At 43.0% G+C, this 16,957-nt stretch overlaps 1 protein-coding gene across 1 annotated transcript in view; it reads left to right on the forward strand.

Moving 5' to 3' along the window:
- Positions 1 to 16,957, forward strand: part of LPCAT3 (lysophosphatidylcholine acyltransferase 3) — a 709,408-nt gene that overhangs the window by 241,052 nt on the left and 451,399 nt on the right. The window contains exons 4-5 of the mRNA XM_044079698.1: positions 4,924 to 5,017; positions 5,372 to 5,409. Coding sequence (XP_043935633.1) covers positions 4,924 to 5,017; positions 5,372 to 5,409 — 132 coding nt within the window. The remainder of the gene's footprint in view (positions 1 to 4,923; positions 5,018 to 5,371; positions 5,410 to 16,957) is intronic.

Below are 16,957 nucleotides of genomic sequence, written 5' to 3' on the forward strand. Positions count from 1 at the left end.
CATTTGCTGAGATACTTGAAATCCTTAGGCAGAGGGGTGACTGGCAATCCGAAAGCCCTACTGAGGATGAGTCCGTTCTCCTGAAGGCTTTCCGGTCTCGGTCCTCCACTTCTTGGGTGTCTCCGCCCTTCGATAAGCTGATGCAGTTGGTCTCACGAAGGGCATGGGAGTCTCAGGATACTATGGAGCCTGTCCCCTAGGAGGCCTAATAAATTAATTTCTGGCCACCGTGACAAAACATTTTTAACAAAAGATGTTCCTGTTGATGCCATGGTGGTGGTGGCAGCTGCCAAAAAGGAAATGTCTGAGACTTCCTTGTCTATCCATCCTCCTAACAGAGACTCCAGGATTATGGATAGATATGGGAAGAGCATGTTTAGTTCAGCGACATTTGCTCTTCGTTTACTCAACTATTTTACCAGGTTACATAGAGATCATCTTAAGGAGCTTGGAGATGCTCTTCAGAGTACAGTAGCTGCAGGAGCTTCTAACAATCCCTCAATTCTATTGTCAACTCATCCATGCGCCTCATCTCTTATGCAGCTGATGGAACGAGTAGGGCAGCAGGTACAGGAGTTGCTCTTGGGAAACATTCCTGGGTGCGCTTGTGTTCCTTTGCGGAGCCCTTCAAGTCATCCTTCGTGAACACTCCCTTTATTGTCTCATCCCTTTTCTGGCCTAAAGTGGAGGAAACCTTAACCAGGTGTGAACAGGATGGAAAGATAGTCTGCCATTGGGGTCTGTTTTTCCATCCCTACCCGACCCTACCCTAAAGGTCAAAGGGGAGGAAAAATGTGGTTCCGAAAAGCCCAAGGAGCTTTTCAGGGCACATGTGGTGCAACCCCCTCCAGAGGCAGAGGAGGGGGCAATAATGGAAGGCGCCACCCTCGCGGCAGAGGGGGTCCACAACACCAGGGTGACAAAAATCAGTTCTCTGGGAAGCCCTACCAGCACTCCTGAGAGGAGGCCCGACTGTCCTGCTCTGGAGGCAGTCGGGGGTCGCTTATCTTTGTATCCAGACGCCTGGCTCAAAATAACAAAAGACAGCTGGGTACAAAGTACCATTTCCAGACGATACCTCATCCCATTCGCCACACCCCCTCCCACACAAGAAAAATCGTGGATGTTCCACCCAGTTCCAGGGAACAGTCAACAATAGAGGTCCAAACATTGATAACAAAAAAAGAGTCCTCCAACCAGTCCCAGCAGACCAGACAGGATCCTGAACTTACTCAAGATTCTTTTTGGTTCCAAAGAAGATTGGGGACTGGAGACCCATATTGGACCTCGGCAGACTGAACCAATACGTAAAGAAAGAGAAGCTCCAGGTGGTCACGCTCCAGTCTACACTTTCCTTCTTAGGGAAAGACAATTGGATGTGCTCGATAGATCCTTAGGATGCGTACTACCACATAAAGATGGCCAGACCATCCAGGGAGCACCTGCGCTTCCAGCTGGGAGCCAATCATTACCAGTTTCGAGCCCTGCCCTTTGGCCTCACTACAGCCCCCAGAGTGTTCACCAAATGCATGGCAGTGGTCATGGCTCACCTGAGGCGTCTAGGATTCCAGGTGTTTCTGTACCTAGACGATTGGCTCCTTATCGCCGCCACCAGGTATTAACTCATTCAGGCCAAGGAGTCCACTCTGTCACACTGCAGTCATCTGGTCATTACAGTCAACTCAGAAAAATCTACCATGTTGCCATCGCATCGTATTATTTTTATCGGAGCAGAGTTGGACACCATTACCACCACACTAAGGCCCCCAATAGAAAGAGTCTTTCTTCTTTGTCAGCATGTCAGCGTTCTGATATCAAAAGACAGAGCACCAGCATCAGAAGTTCTGAAATTATTAGGCATGATGGCAGCAGCAATTCTAGCCATACCACTAGCTCGTATGCACATGCGGATACTACAATGGCTGTTGTTCACTCAATGGTCTTACCAAGAGCTTCCCATGTCTCACACTATAATGATAACCAATTCCTGCAAAAAGAACCTTCGGTGGTGGTTGACCTCACTTCATGTCACATGTCACGATAGGATGCCCATTTGTGCTACCCCCTCCAGCGGCCACAGTGACCACGGACGCTTCCCTGATAGTGTGGGGGGGGGCATTTTCAGGGAAAGACAGCCCAAGGCACATGGGACCGATCAAGAGACACATCTGCATATCACTGTCCTGGAGATGAGAGCAGTACTTCTGGCATTGCAGTACTTTCAGGACGGTCTTCCTCTGGATATGATTGCTATTCAGACAGACATGTCAGTGGTCTGGTATTTGAACAAGCAAGGAGGAACCAGGTCTTACCCCATTTGTCGCAAGGCTGTCTGAGTATGGCAGTGGGCTGTTTCCACCCAGCGCTTTCTGTTGGCAATGCATATCCTGGGGAAATCCACTGTGATAGCAGACAAGCTCAGCAGGGCTATCTTGTTGCCCCAAGAGTGGTCCCTCAAGAAAGAAATAGCGGACAGAGTTTTCCACGGGTGGGGCCAGCCTTGCTGCAACCTTTTTGCCAGTCACATGAACACGAAATGCAGAAGCTACTTTGCCCTGATTCCCCCTCCGGGAGAAGCCCCAAGGGATGCAGTTGTACACGACTGGACTCCGGGTCTCCTTTATGCATTTCCACAAATCCAGTTGATACCAAGGTTCTGCAGAAAGCAAAAACCCTGGGAAGGACTATCATTCTAATAGCCCCTCATTGTCCTCGTCAGATTTGGTTCCCCTTCCTTCGACTTCATCTTTTGGATAATCCTTGGATTCTGGACCCAGTTCCAGACCTTCTGACGCATTCATCGTGGGATATTTTTCCCTCTCTGTATTCCCTGAAGCTGACTGCTTGGCTGCTCCAGCTACCATCATAGCCAGGTTCCATAACCTCTCCAATGAGACAAAACAGATCTTTTTATCTTCTCATAAACCTTCTACTAGGAAGCTATATCTTAGCAAATGGAAAAAAAATGTTCTATATGGGCCTCTAAAAATAATATTGATCCTTACCAAGCCCCTGTGGCCTCCATCTTAGAGTTGTTAATTATGATTTTTAACAAAGAAGCTGCATCAGCAACAGTTCATGTTCAATTGGCTATTTCTAATTTTCATCTTGGATTTGAAGGGTTGAATATCATGTCTCACAAGTTATCCAAAGCCTTTCTCAAAGGGACTTTTCATATTAGACCACCTGTGAAATCTCCATATTCTCCATGGAATCTAAATTTTATGCTTTCCCGGATAATTCATCCGCCATTTGAACCAGCTTCCTCTTGTGAACTCAAATTTTTATCATGGAAGACCATCTTTCTGGTAACTATTACTTCTCTCTGCAGAGTGTCAGAGCTTCAGGCTTTATCCATCAAGCCTCCATATTTGATATTCCATGCTGACAGAGTTTCACTTAGAATAAACCCCTCATTTTTGCCGAAAGTTTGCACTGAAACCAATTTCAACCAGATTATTGATTTGCCAGTCTTCTTCCCCAACCATTCAAACAATTTAGGGTATATGCTGCACAAACATGATGTTCACAGACAGCTCAGATTTTATTTGGATAGAACAAAAGATTTCAGGAAATCAGACCAACTTTTTGTTACATTCTCGGACTCCAGGAAAGGTAGATCAGTGGGTAAAACAACTCTGTCTAAATGGTTATCTGATTGCATCACCTTTGCCTATTCAGCTGCTAATATGCCTTTGCAACGCAAGATTAAAGCTCACTCAGCCAGAGCAGTTTCTACATCCACTGCTTTTTCTGCCAGGCTTCTAACATTTTTGCAACAGCCACTTGGTCAAAACCTCATACCTTATCACTCATTACAAAGTTGACAGGGCCTCCTTTGGATCCATGGTCCTGAGAAATATACTCCCATGAGCCACCCGAGGTTGATGGTGCTTGGGACACTACCCATTTGTAAAGAATGAACGGCAAGATTGAACAACTTCACATAAAGAAGTTATGTACTTACCATAACATTCCCTGTGAGTTGTTCATCTCGCCTTCATTCTTACGTTCCTCCCTCCTACTCCCTCCTGGGCCGATAGATGACTGAGATGCTGGATCCATCCTGGTTACTCAGTCCTTCTATACCTTTCTCTTATGAGTGAAAGAATGACATATGGTATTATTATATGCAGCAAACAAGATCTGAGGTAATTCCAGGTGCATCAATATGGTATTATTATATGCAGCAAACAAGATCTGAGGTAATTCCAGGTGCATCATGGGATGTGGACTTGGCCTCAAACTATTTGAAGACCTCGAGCTTTGCAGTTGGCCGTATCGGAGCCTAGGGATCACTTCCGAACCCATCAGTAAAGAATGGAGGCGAGATGAACAACTCACATGGAACGTTATGGTAAGTACATAACTTCTTTTTTCTTTGCAGGGCAAAGACAGGTCCACATATTTCATCTACATTTAAGCAGAATGTAAAAGCATTTGTATTTGAGCCTTATGAGAAGCTTAAGGTGAACTCCATCATCCAGCTTTTATACAGAATATTTCCTCAGCATACTAGTTTCACAGTTCTTAGCAGGGTAGAAGGAACAATGTCCTTAGGTTTCTTCAGAAATGCTTAAACATAAATATGTAGTCCATTTAAATATGCATAAAGTTGTAAATTAGTAAATATTCACCAGAATTGATATGTCATAGGCTAATTCGTCATCATTTATACCCATAGATCCGAGGCTTGTGTAGATTGAGCTTATTTTTAAGAATAGTCTTATTGGCGTTAGTAAAATCTGTTTAATGCATACCTGTTGCGAATCAGGGTTCAGATTGAAGCTTTTATTTTATATCTTTGTAATTCATATTATTTGCTTGTTTCTCAGTGGAGTGGTGGACCCTTTCAAGCATGTTTTCTGATAGAAATATTGTTTGGTAAATGGTTATGAAATTTAGAAATTGTTTAATTCACAGGGATATTTACTAGGTGGCTACTACTGCACAGCAACGGAACAGTACGACATCAAATGGACAATGCCCCACTGTGTTCTCACCCTCAAACTCGTAGGTCAGTATCAACAGCAATTTGTTTACCTTTCCTAGATTTTGAAACTCACTGTTTTTTTTTTTTTTTTGCACTGCTATGCTGTTGATTGTGTTCCTGCATTACTGTTCTTTTTTAGAGTATATGCTAGTACGGGAAGTGGTTAGTTTGAGTGCAGGCTTTTAAATGTACATTAAAGTGCTGCGAGTTACATTATGAATTACTCTCCAAGAATATTTATTGACCTTAAAATTGAGTAATGCAGCACTTAAATGATGGATTGCAGCAGCTACTTAATATCAGCAGATTTATGTTTTTATGATTTTTAGTGTTTAGTTTTCTTAGTAATTAGACATCCCTTATTTATTCCCATTTCAGGACTTGCCTTTGATTATTATGATGGCGGAAAAGATAAGGTTGGTAGCTATGTTTATACTTTCATGAACTGTTTAATAAAAGCTTCTGTTTGTGTGGGAAGGAATTGTTTGAGAGCCCCAAGGAAGGATTTTTTTCTGTATCGTAAGATTTTTTTTCTTTGCCATTATCAGTCCTTCCTAGCCTGACCATATTTTCACCATCCTGAGTACTGGAGTACACTGCGTCATCTTGTAGGGGAATCTTCCTTTTCCACAGAGTTTGTACCTTGTAGTTAGCTATATCATAAACCTTGCAAGAAGCGCAACAGTTGGATGTTCTGCCCTCTTTTTGTAGTTCAACTTTTCGGATGAGCTCTTTCTTCTCCATAGCCATTACGCTCCCCTCTGTGATTGGTCTTGCAGTGACTCATTACTGTTTGCATCTCGCACATCAGCTGTGACAGCATTAGAGTATTCTTGTTGGTGGCTTGTTCCTTAAGGTAACACCTGGCTTCTCCCAGGTAGCAGGTTTGGCAGTAGACCTAGTAGCCATCAGTCCTCCTGAATAGACTAGCTGACATCAGCTTCTCAGTCCTGTCCTCACCCCCCTCCTAATCTCATCTAGAAGCTGGGTTTAACCTTGCTTCTAAGGCAGTATGTGCTCTGTCTGTGTGTTCTGTAATACTTGCCTAGCCCATACATAATGTTTGTTAGTTTTCTTAAATTTAGTTACTGTGTTGAAAGTAGTCAACCAGTTGAGTAAAAGACCGATTGCAAGTCCAGCCTTCTATAAACTTTGTCTGCAGGTCTGTTTGTTTTTTCCATATGTACGTGTCAGCATGTGTATTTGTATACTGTAAAGTCCAGGGAAACACTGGATACAGCAATTACATAAAAAGATGCAGCAGTTATTATTATATGATACGTACACTTTGTACATGTATATCCGTAAGGATAATGAAAAACACCAACTCATTTGGCTTTTAAAATGGGGATAAAGTACATTCAAGATTTTTCCAGCAAATATATGCAGTCTGTTCAGCCCTACTGGCAATGTAATGTAGATTAAAACAAAAGTTCAAGATTGTAGATCTGTATTAGGCACACATTTTTGCACTGAGTTATAGGTAGCTCCCATCAGCTAGACCACTACAACAGGCCATAAACTGGGCTGTCATACTGCATGCCTACATGGTCATCAGGTAAGGTTCTGCGTAATACTTCACTGATCCTTCCAAGTCTGAAACTAACTTCCTTTCTTTAGCTTGCAGATTGCTTTTGAATACACCAAATTATCTGGTAACAAAAAGTAAATGAAGAGTCCTGGAACCGGTGTTAAAAATAAAACTCGTAGTATAAGAAAAAAAACAGCGAGCAGTACTCACAAGCTGAACACTTTTAATATTAAAAGAACACACAAAAAAATGTACAATAAGTCATGGTTTAGCGCATTTAATCTACTAAATAGACATCTTCAGAGCCATGATACTATAGGGAATCCCGATTTAAAAATGAGAACAAGCTAGTGACACAGTACACACACCTCTGTACTTGAGCAATCAAGTTCAGTCTTCACTAAAAACCCTGAGAAGTTCTTGATGTAAGAACTTTAAGGAGAACTGTTAATAAATCAAAAGGAACAAAGGCAATGACATTAAAAAGAGTTTGTGGACAAAAACATGAAGGATAAGCATATAAATGTAATAAGAACTGAAATTAAAGTCCGTTGGCTCTCTTTCTTAATTCACTCATGATAGTGACACTTGTTGATCCCCGGTGGATACATAGAGTCCGGTCTTAACTGCCATAGCATCTCATGGTGTAAAAGTAAATTCTTCCAATCCCTGGAGTATGCTGCAGCTTTTACCTGTTCAAGAACAAAAACTACACAAGTTAAGGAATGCTTGGCTAGAGAACTTTTGTTATCTGCACATTGGATGCTGTACAGATGTTGATAAACCCTCTTATTGAGGGCATTAATAGTCTTGCCAACATAGAAAGCTTGGCATTTTGTGCAGAAGGCCAGGCACGCAACCTGTTCAGAATGGCAGTTAAGTCTACCTCCTTTTGCACCTTCTTTTATTTTACCCAATAAAAATCCTTCATAATTTTTCTCAGTATGGTACGTTGGTAGCACCGACCACATTTCTGTGTTACCTGAAATACTGTAGGGGCATTGACATACACAGTCTTGCATACACGGTCTTGATGATAATTTTTTTTTTTTTTTTATAACAGGAGGAGGTCAGTACCCAAGGATTTTGTAGCTTCATCACATTGAAGCATGGACCAGTTCTTCCGAATGTGTTCAATACCTTTAGCATTGAAGGAGTAGTATATAACCATGTTCTTTTGTCCAGTAAACTCATCAGTGTCTACGTTGCTAGACACAGAGTTCTTTTATAAGGCCATATTTAATAATCGGAGTGCATATCCCCTGCCTCTCCAACCAAACATCTGCTTCCCTGCTGTTGAACAGACAATCGGCATAGCCATGATCAAGTAACATTTTCCTGGGTAGTAGAAATTCTTGTTGATAAATTGTATCAGAGGTTAATCTACAAATGTATTGTCTTTTCACTGCTCCCTTTTTCCGGGGTAAAGGATGGCAACTGGAATAAGAAAGAAATGTGTTACAAAAAGTAGAATGTTTTGTTCTATCTCGCCTTAATTCTTGCTGATTGGGTTCGGAACTTGGCATCAGTTCTGACTCAGCCTAATACAAAACCTTGAGAGCTTCCACTAGCTCGAGGCTAACCGCTGTTCCATGATGCTTAAGAGTAGAATACCCAGATCTCATTTGCTTCTCAAGCGATCGAGGTGTCTTCTGGCTGGCTCGTTGGCCAAGAAGTTTAATTGATATACATTTCTGTCGTAATTATAGGTTTATAGGTTAGTACTAAGCTAACTGCCCTTGCGAGCCATTTTAAGCCTAGCCAATTATCCCTTGTGAGACTCGAACCCTGCACCTTTTGTTTGTAAGACAAACACCTTAACCATTTGGCCACCCTCCCAAACCCTATCTTAACCTTTCAGAGAAAATCTTTGTACCTTTTCTGTCACATGCAACTAGTTACGAGTGTGATTTACGTATTTAGTCAAATTTACCCCCTCTGTTTGTTAGGCTTACTGTCTTCCACAAGCTGTTTTTTCTTAGAGAGCTTTCCCCATCTATTGCGAACCCTTTTAAGTTGGGTTACTAGCGACCCGTTTAACTTGAAGGGCTGCTCCCCTACCCCTGTTGGTGTCCTTTTCCCATTTCATTGGAGAATCCATTTTGGAGGATTCTTCCTCATAATTTTCTGGGCCCTTAATCACCTTTTCTGCATGTTCTTTAGTGCTTGATATAGAGTTAGATATATACTTGTGTGTTTTTGTAGTTTAGCAGGCTACCTTGTATTGGTTTAAAGCCATTTTTTTTTTTGCAGTGCGTGGTTTTATATATATATATATATATATATATATATATATATATATATATATATATTGTTTTTTTAGCTTTAACCTTGTAGTTTTGATAACTGTAAATTTAACCTGCCAAAAAAGGCCAACTGTTATTGCTATTGATAGTGCCTTCTTTTCTTCAGTCATGTCTAAAGAGCAAAAAGAGCATAAAGAACCTTAGGCAGTCAGGGTTCAAAAAATGTGAACAGTGTAATCAGTAAGATGTCGAATACTGACGGGACACACTAGCTGTGTTTATTGTCTTGGTGCCCTCCGTTTACAAGACCTGTGTACCCGTTTGTCATGGATTTAGTAGCATGGTTTTGCTAGAGCGTAAAAACAAGCTTATTGTCAGGGGCTTATTAAATGGTTCCTTTCTCAGAAGCTTTAGAGGGATCCCAGAGCTCCAAATTTACTTCCAAATCTGAAAAAGTGAATAAAAGATCTGCTCAGAGCCACCCTTAAAAGTAGTTGCTTCAGAACTAAGGTCTCTTGGCTCCGACAAATCAAAATCTACCTCTTCAGCTCCATCTGTGAACTCGGAGCCGGCAGAGTTGCTGACTTAGGAGACTGTCTCCAATCTTGGAGCCAGTTACTCCCACTTTGAGATCACCCATTTTGGAAAGTGCAAGATCTCCTTCGTTATCCTCCCATTTCTCCAGGAGCTTATCTGATGATGACATTGAGCGGGTGGTAAAGAGACTGCTTTTTACACCGGTGCTGGCATACATTTTATCACCTCCGGCCCTAAAGGAATCGGAGCCATCCAAAGCGTCATCCCCATTCTTGATTCCTCCGACCCGAGTTGTGGTTTTGGAGCCAGAAATCTTGGGTCCAATAGTAGTGGAGGCATCGGAACTGAGACCTCCCTTAGGTTAGTCTTTTCCCACATCTGCTCCGTCTTCCTCTGTTCCTTCGGATTGCGAGGAGTCTAGGAGTCAAAGTTCACCCATCTGGTCTGGAGAGGAGTCTGTGCAGACAGTTGTCTGATCTGCCTCTACCCCTCGGTGTCTCGGCGAGGTTGAGCTTGGCTCCTACATCAGCTTTGAAGCCACCCACTCTGCCTCAGGGTCGGTCCTCTGTCTCTTTGGAGCCAAGGACCTCTTCGGAGTGAGGGGATGTTTAAGCTGATGGAAAGAGTGCTGTCATACCAGACAGCTCCAGTCTCTGGCCCAGGTTCTCTTCCCTCCCTTTTTTAGTAAAGAGTAGATTTGCGATGCCTGTGGTTATTTTACAACGTAGTTTATCTTTTAGTGGTACTTTGAAGTGTGGGAAATGTAAAGCTTGTAGTTTTGTGGTTAATACATTTTCTCATATTAATAATGTTAGATTTAACACTCATGGTATTTTCAGCTGCAACTCCGAAGGGGTGATTTATGCCCTTAAATGCCCATGTAAGAAATCCTATATTGGTGAGACCAAACGGGCATTCAAAGTTAGGTTGTTGGAACATGCTGGGGACATCACTAATAATAGAGAAGAAAGTTCTGTAGCTGCACATTTCAAAGACTTTCATAATAGTAAAAATGAAGAACTTCAAGCCACAGTTTTAGAAAAAATAAATTGTTCTTGGCACAATATTTCATACATCAAACAAGCTTTGATACATAAGGAAGCTATGTATATTTTAAAATTTAATACTATGTATCCACAAGGTCTTAATGAAGACTTAAATTGGAGAGTGTTTATTTAAATTAGATTATTACTAATTGATTTATTGATTTATTGATTTATTGTTTTACTAATTAACTTTGTATATATAAATGAAGTGTGTTATTATGTTTTTTACTCCTTGAAGGCTAAGGCCGAGACGTCAGAGGAATAAATTTGCTTTTTTCTGTTCTTCTTTTTGTGGATTTGTGGATTTTTGAGAGTTGTTTTCTACAGTTGTCTGATCTGACTCTACCCCTCGGTGTCTCGGCGAGGTTGAGCTTGGCTCCTACATCAGCTTTGAAGCCACCCACTCTGCCTCGGGGTCGGTCCTCTGTCTCTTTGGAGCCAAGGACCTCTTTGGAGTGAGGGGATGTTTAAGCTGATGGAGAGAGTGCTGTCACACCAGACAGCTCCAGTCTCTGGCCCAGGTTCTCTTCCCTCCCAGGCACCTGTGATGGTCTCATCATCCCCCTCCAAGTGTAGAGCCCCAGGAAGCCCCTGTGGGTGGCATAATCTCTTCTGAAATTTCACCAGAGTAACCCTCTGAGGAAGTCCCTCGAATGAGGTTGTGCAAGAGGAAGCACATAGACTCACCTGATGAATCTATCACTTCAGATACTGACCTGGATGATTCAGAAGAGTCCCCCTCTGAGGATGTCTCCTTCGCTGACATCCTTGGGATACTTAAACAGAGGGCTGGCTGGAAGCCCACCAACCCTTCAGAGGGTGATTCTGTAAACCTGGAGGCTTTTGGGTCTCGTCCTTCCACCTCCTGGGTGTCTCCTCCCTACGACTAGCTAATGAATGTAATATCTCGTAAGGCTTGGACTTCTCCAGATACAGTGGAGCCTGTTCAGCAGAGGCCCAATAAATACATTACAGCTCCTACAGAAAAAAACAAAATGAAAACTCCAGCAAAGCTAGAACTTCCAATAAGTGACCTCCCAAACCTCTTGTATCAGAGGCACATGGATATATGCAAATGATCCTTATGTATATCAGGTGTTTCAGCTAATTGGCAATTCTGAATGCCCATGACTTGATTCGTCGTTTTAATGGACAATTTCAGGCCAATAAAGCCAAACCCCACTAGCTGTGGATATGCATATTTCAGCCTTGTTTTGACCTCATCAGCACAAGCAGAGTGTTTGACTAAGCTTTAGAAACACAGGGCTGTTATACCCAGCTAATGCCCATTATCATTAGGGTCACTGCAAAAATATCCCAAATATGTGCCTCTGATACAGTAAGAATCATTTGCATATATGCCATGTGCCTCTGATACAAGAGGTCAATAAGGATCATTTGCATATATGCCATGTGCCTCTGATACAAGAGGTCTGGGATGTCACTTATTGGAAGTTCTAGCTTTGTTGGAGTTTTCATTTTGTTTTTACTGATTGTTTTTTCAGTGACCTTCTCACTCATTGTTTTAGTTTGTTGTTTCGGATATTTTTGCAGTGACCCTAATGATAATGGACATCAACTGGGTATAACAGCCCTGTGTTTCTAATGCTTAGTCAAACACTCTGCTTGTGCTGTGCCGATGAGGTCATAACAAGGCCGAAATATGCATATCCACAGCTAGTGGGGTTTGGCTTTATTGGCCTGAAATTGTCCATTAAAATGATGAAACAAGTCAGGGACATTCAGAATTGCCAATTAGATGAAACAGTTGATGTTCATAAGGATTATTTGTATATATCCCATGTGCCTCTGATACAAGAGGTTTGGGAGGTCACTTATTGGAAGTTCTAGTTTTGCTGGAGTTTTCATTTTGTTTTTACTGATTGGTTTTTCAGTGACCTTCTCGCTCATTGTTTTAGCTCCTACAAAAAAGGAATTTTTAACAAAAGGTGTCCCTGTAGATGCGATGTTGGCAGCGGCTACCAAGGAGGAGTTGTCAGAGACCTCCTCATCTGTCCATCCTCCAAATAGAGTCGCGGACTATGGACAGATATGGAAAGGCGTGCCTTTTCTTCAGCAGAGTTTACACTGCGGTCGCTGAATTACTTGACCCATTTTACAAGACTTCAAAGAGATCTGAAAGAGTTGGGAGATGTTCTTCAGGGTACTGTGTAGCTTTGGGGATCGCAGATAGTTTCTTGTCAGCTCTCCAACCTCAACTCAGTTGTTAACTCCTCCATGTGACTGATTTCATATGCAGCTGATGGAGCGAGCAGGACAGCAGTTACAGCAATTTCCTTAAGAAGACATAGATGCATTTATCCAATTTTGCCAGACCCTTCAAGTCTTCCTTCACCAACACCCCCTTTGATGGCTCGTCCCTTTTTGGGCCAAAAGTGAAAGAGGTGTGAACAGTAAGGGAAAACCTTGTCTGCTGTAAGAGTCCATTTCTCCATCACCACTAGACCTTATCCCAAAGGTCAGAAAGGTGGAAAAATGTGGTTCCGCAAATCCCAAAAAGGTTTTTCTGACAAACGTGGTGAAACTTCCCCCAGGGGCAGAGGGGGAAGTAACAATGGAAGACGTCGACAGTACAGCAGTAGGGGTCCACAGAATCAGGGTGACAGAGATGCGTTCTCTGGCAGGCCTTTCAGTGCTCCTGAAAGGAGGCCCGCATGTCCTTCTCTGGAGGCAGTCGGGGGATGCTTGTTACTGTACCCAAATGCCTGGCTAGAAATCAGTCAAGACAAATGGGTACAGACAATTGTATCCAGAGGTTATTACATACCCTTTTCCACCCCACCCTCCCCCCCAGCCCCAGTAAATCAGTCCATTCCAGATATTCCATCTGGTCAGAGAGACTATGCAACATCCGAGATACACAAGTTGCCAGAAAAAAGGAGTCATCCAAAAGGTCCCTGCAGACCAGATTGGATCCAGAACTTACTTGAGGATGTTTTTTGTGTTTCACTGTTGCAGTCATCACATTTGGGTTATCTGCTTGCAGTAGCCCTCAGTCAGCTTGATTATTAAATTCTTGGGTCCTGCGATGGATGTGGTCTCATCTTCCATGACGTCAGATAGTCAGGGGTATAAAGCATGCAGCTGATGCCATTACATCAGTCTTTCTTGCCGTGCGGTGCCCGAAGCAGAAGCAGTTCGCAAGTGCCGGTTGGCCGAATCCTGAAATTTTCATTTTCGAGTTTCAGAACCAAAGTCTTCAACTAAGCTAAGTACCCCATTGGGGAACCTTTTTCTTGCTCTAAACCTATGTCAGTAAAAGTTAACAATAGTAATTCTTGTGGAAAGTAAATACCTCATAAAGATTTTCATTCGTACTGCTTTCCTTGCCTAGGCCCAGACCACGAAGTACCTCGCTGTCGGTTTTGTGCCTTATTCAAACCTCAAATTGTTCGTCATCAGTTTATTTACGCTTCTAAATATTTTGGTACTCTGTTCAATTATCCAGAAATGGCTTCGGTAAGCCACCCGATTACCGACATTCCGAAAAAACGCAAAGATAAAGACAGAGACTGACTGTATAGGTCCAAAGCTGCCGACGATGCTTCTCCTAAGCTAGTTGCCAGTTCACCGGTACTCAGTGAGGTGCTTTCGCAGCCCCTAATGCCCACTAATTCAGATTCGCAGGCCTCTACTGAGACCCATTCGGAGTCTGGTATGCCGTGAGATGCTTCTTCGACTGTGGAACCTGTGGATGTCTCTACCTTGGATGGGTTCAGAGCTGTGCGTGCACCGGATTCTGAGGGTCTATTCAGGTCTACTGACTTGCATATTAAACCAACGCCATCTTCCTCCTCAAGGCCTAGAACTCGATCCATGCCTAAAAAACACGACGCCCAGACCGCATGGTCAGGCCCCTATGCCTAAGAAGCAAATGATAAGAATGGCTGAAGACCTTATTACTCTAATCAGGGGAAGCCACCCTTCCCCCTCTAAGAGACCTAGGACTGATTTTCCTTCTGATTCTTCTGATCAGGACTCTGAAATTTCTGTTTCCTCTGATGAACAGGATTGACCATTATCTACCTATGAGGATTCTGATGCAGAGGACTCCATTACGTCTGCTTCCCCTCCAGAGCATTTCTCTTTTGTGAAACCTTGCATACTCTTAGGGAGCATTTTCGCTGGGAGAGCCAGGATTACTCTGACTCAAAAAAAGAGGCTTAGGGATTTCTTACTCCTGCCCCAATACAGGCCTTTGGCCATCCCTCCTGTACTGGACATTGTTGATGTTGCCTTCTCGGAATCTAGCTTGGCCCCTGACTCTACCTCCTGCTCCCAGAAAACCTAATAGATATTACACGGTTCCTGACTCCCAAGTTGACCTTTAAAAATCCTACTGCGGATCCTGAGACTATTTCACAAGGGACCCAAGTGCATTAAGGCTACTACTGCCAAAAATCCTACCCCCTCTGATAGAGATTCTAGGGCGCTGGATAGATGGGGTAAGAAGATATACACTTCTGCAACCTTGGCCATTAGGGCCTTAAAGTGCCAGTTTCATATGTTAAAGTATTAGCGGCATATCATTGGATTGCTTAAACAGAAAATTATGTTGATTCCTGACTGTGCTGAAAATAAAGATTTACAGGATTTTAATGCATTCTGCTGAACAACTTGGAAAACATACTTTGCAATGTGGTTTTGATTCTTTAGAGGCATCTTGCAGGGCTGCTTTCACTGGGTCTGTACTTAGAAGGCATGCTTGGCTTAAGGATCAATCTTTGCCAGATCATGTTAAAGCTAAATTGCTGGATGCTCCCTTAAACCAAGACCGCCTGTTTGGCAACAAAGCAGAAGTACTTAAAAGATGGAAGAAAAAGCTAAATCTATGCAAATTGTTTAAGATGTCCTGCAAGTACAGCCTCCCAGATTCAGTAGGCACTAGCCCTCTAAGAATTGGTCCTTTCCTGCCTCTTCCAGGCCTTCTCAGTCCAAACCCAGAACCAGCAGAACACCCAGGCTTCAATCCCAAAGTCTTCACAGGACTAAGCAGTGGGGGGCTCCCACTTCCAAAACAGGAAGTAGTAAGACTCCTCCCTATGGTAAACTGTCTCATTGGCAACTTTAAACCTTCCAAGCCCTGCACAACTGACTGCTCCTTTAGGGGGAAAGATTGCCCTGCAGGCACAAAATTGGGAATTCATTACCCAAAACAAATGGGTTTTAAATATAGTTTTCCAAGGATACATATTCCACTTCCACTCCTTACCAACCCCAAACTGTTAGCCAGATCTGCCCCCAAATCAGTGGGCAGAGGCTCAAAAGCAAGTTCTCTCTTTTTTAAGCTTCAGGGCTATTCAACTTGTCCCAAAAGAAGAATGGGGACAAGGTTGCTACTCAAGACTTTTTCTGGTACCCAGAAAAGACAATTTCTGGCGTCCTACCCTGGACCTGTCTATACTAAACACATTTTTGGTGATCCCAAAACTCAAGATGCTAATTCTCCATCAGCTGCTTCCTATGCTAGGCAAAGATGCCTGGTTGGCAACACTGGATTTAAAGGAAGCCTACCTGCACACCCCAATAAGGGAATCTTGCAGAAGATACCTACACTTCAAAGCAGGCTACATGCACTGTCAATTCTCTGCATTGCCCTTTGGCTCATCTCCTGCACCCAGGTTATTCACAAAAGCTCCAGTCATTGCATTTTGCAGGCAAAGAATATTCAGATATACCCATACCTGGATGATTGTCTAATTCAGGCAGAAAGCCAGGACGTACTATTAAATCATCTGGCATTTGTAAGGAAATTAACTTCTCTGGGGTACACCATAAACAAAAAGAAGTCACATCTTGTACCCTGCCAACAAATTGTATTCCTGGGAGCAAGCTTGAATACAACTTCCCAGATGGCCTACCTTACGCCAGAGAAACAAGTCATTTGACAGCCTACTTCAAACTACTGGCCACAAAGACCCAGCTATCTGCAAGGAAAATACTGCAAGCCCTGGGGTTCATGGCCTCCTGCATTCTACTAATTCCATATGCAAGACTGCATATGAGGAAACTACAATGGTATCAAAAAGCCTATGGTGTCAACATTCTTAGGATCTAGACTCAATGATTCCTATCATACCTTGTCTACAGATAGAGTTTGGTGGGCAGAGGCCTGCTACCAAAGCAAGGGACTGCCATTCATTCTACCCCATGCTGCCCAAACCCTAACAGCGGACGCATCAGACTATGCATGGGGGCTTACTTGGCAGGGAAGTGCATTCAGGGCAAGTGGAACCCTAGTCAAATGCACCTGCATATCAATTAGAAAGAAATGTTAGCTATACAGAATGCTCTGACAGCCTTCAAGGACTACATTCTTCCAGGACAGTTATTGGTAAAGACGGACAATACCACTGTTATATGGTACATAAACAAGCAGGGAAGAACCCACTCATATCGTTTCTGCAGACTAGCCATGGCTCTGTGGAACACAGTGCACCTACAGGCTCAATTCTTGCCAGGAAATCTAAATACACTGGCAGACGACCTAAGCAGAAATCTCATGGACCCACACGAGTGGAAACTGGAACCAAAGATATTCAACATGTTGAGAGACAAATGGGGGAGCCCAGAGATAGACCTG

This window comes from Protopterus annectens, chromosome 8.part0, assembly GCF_019279795.1.
Source record: "Protopterus annectens isolate FY-2018-M chromosome 8.part0, PAN1.0, whole genome shotgun sequence".
In the NCBI taxonomy this organism is placed as follows: Eukaryota; Metazoa; Chordata; order Ceratodontiformes; family Protopteridae; genus Protopterus; species Protopterus annectens.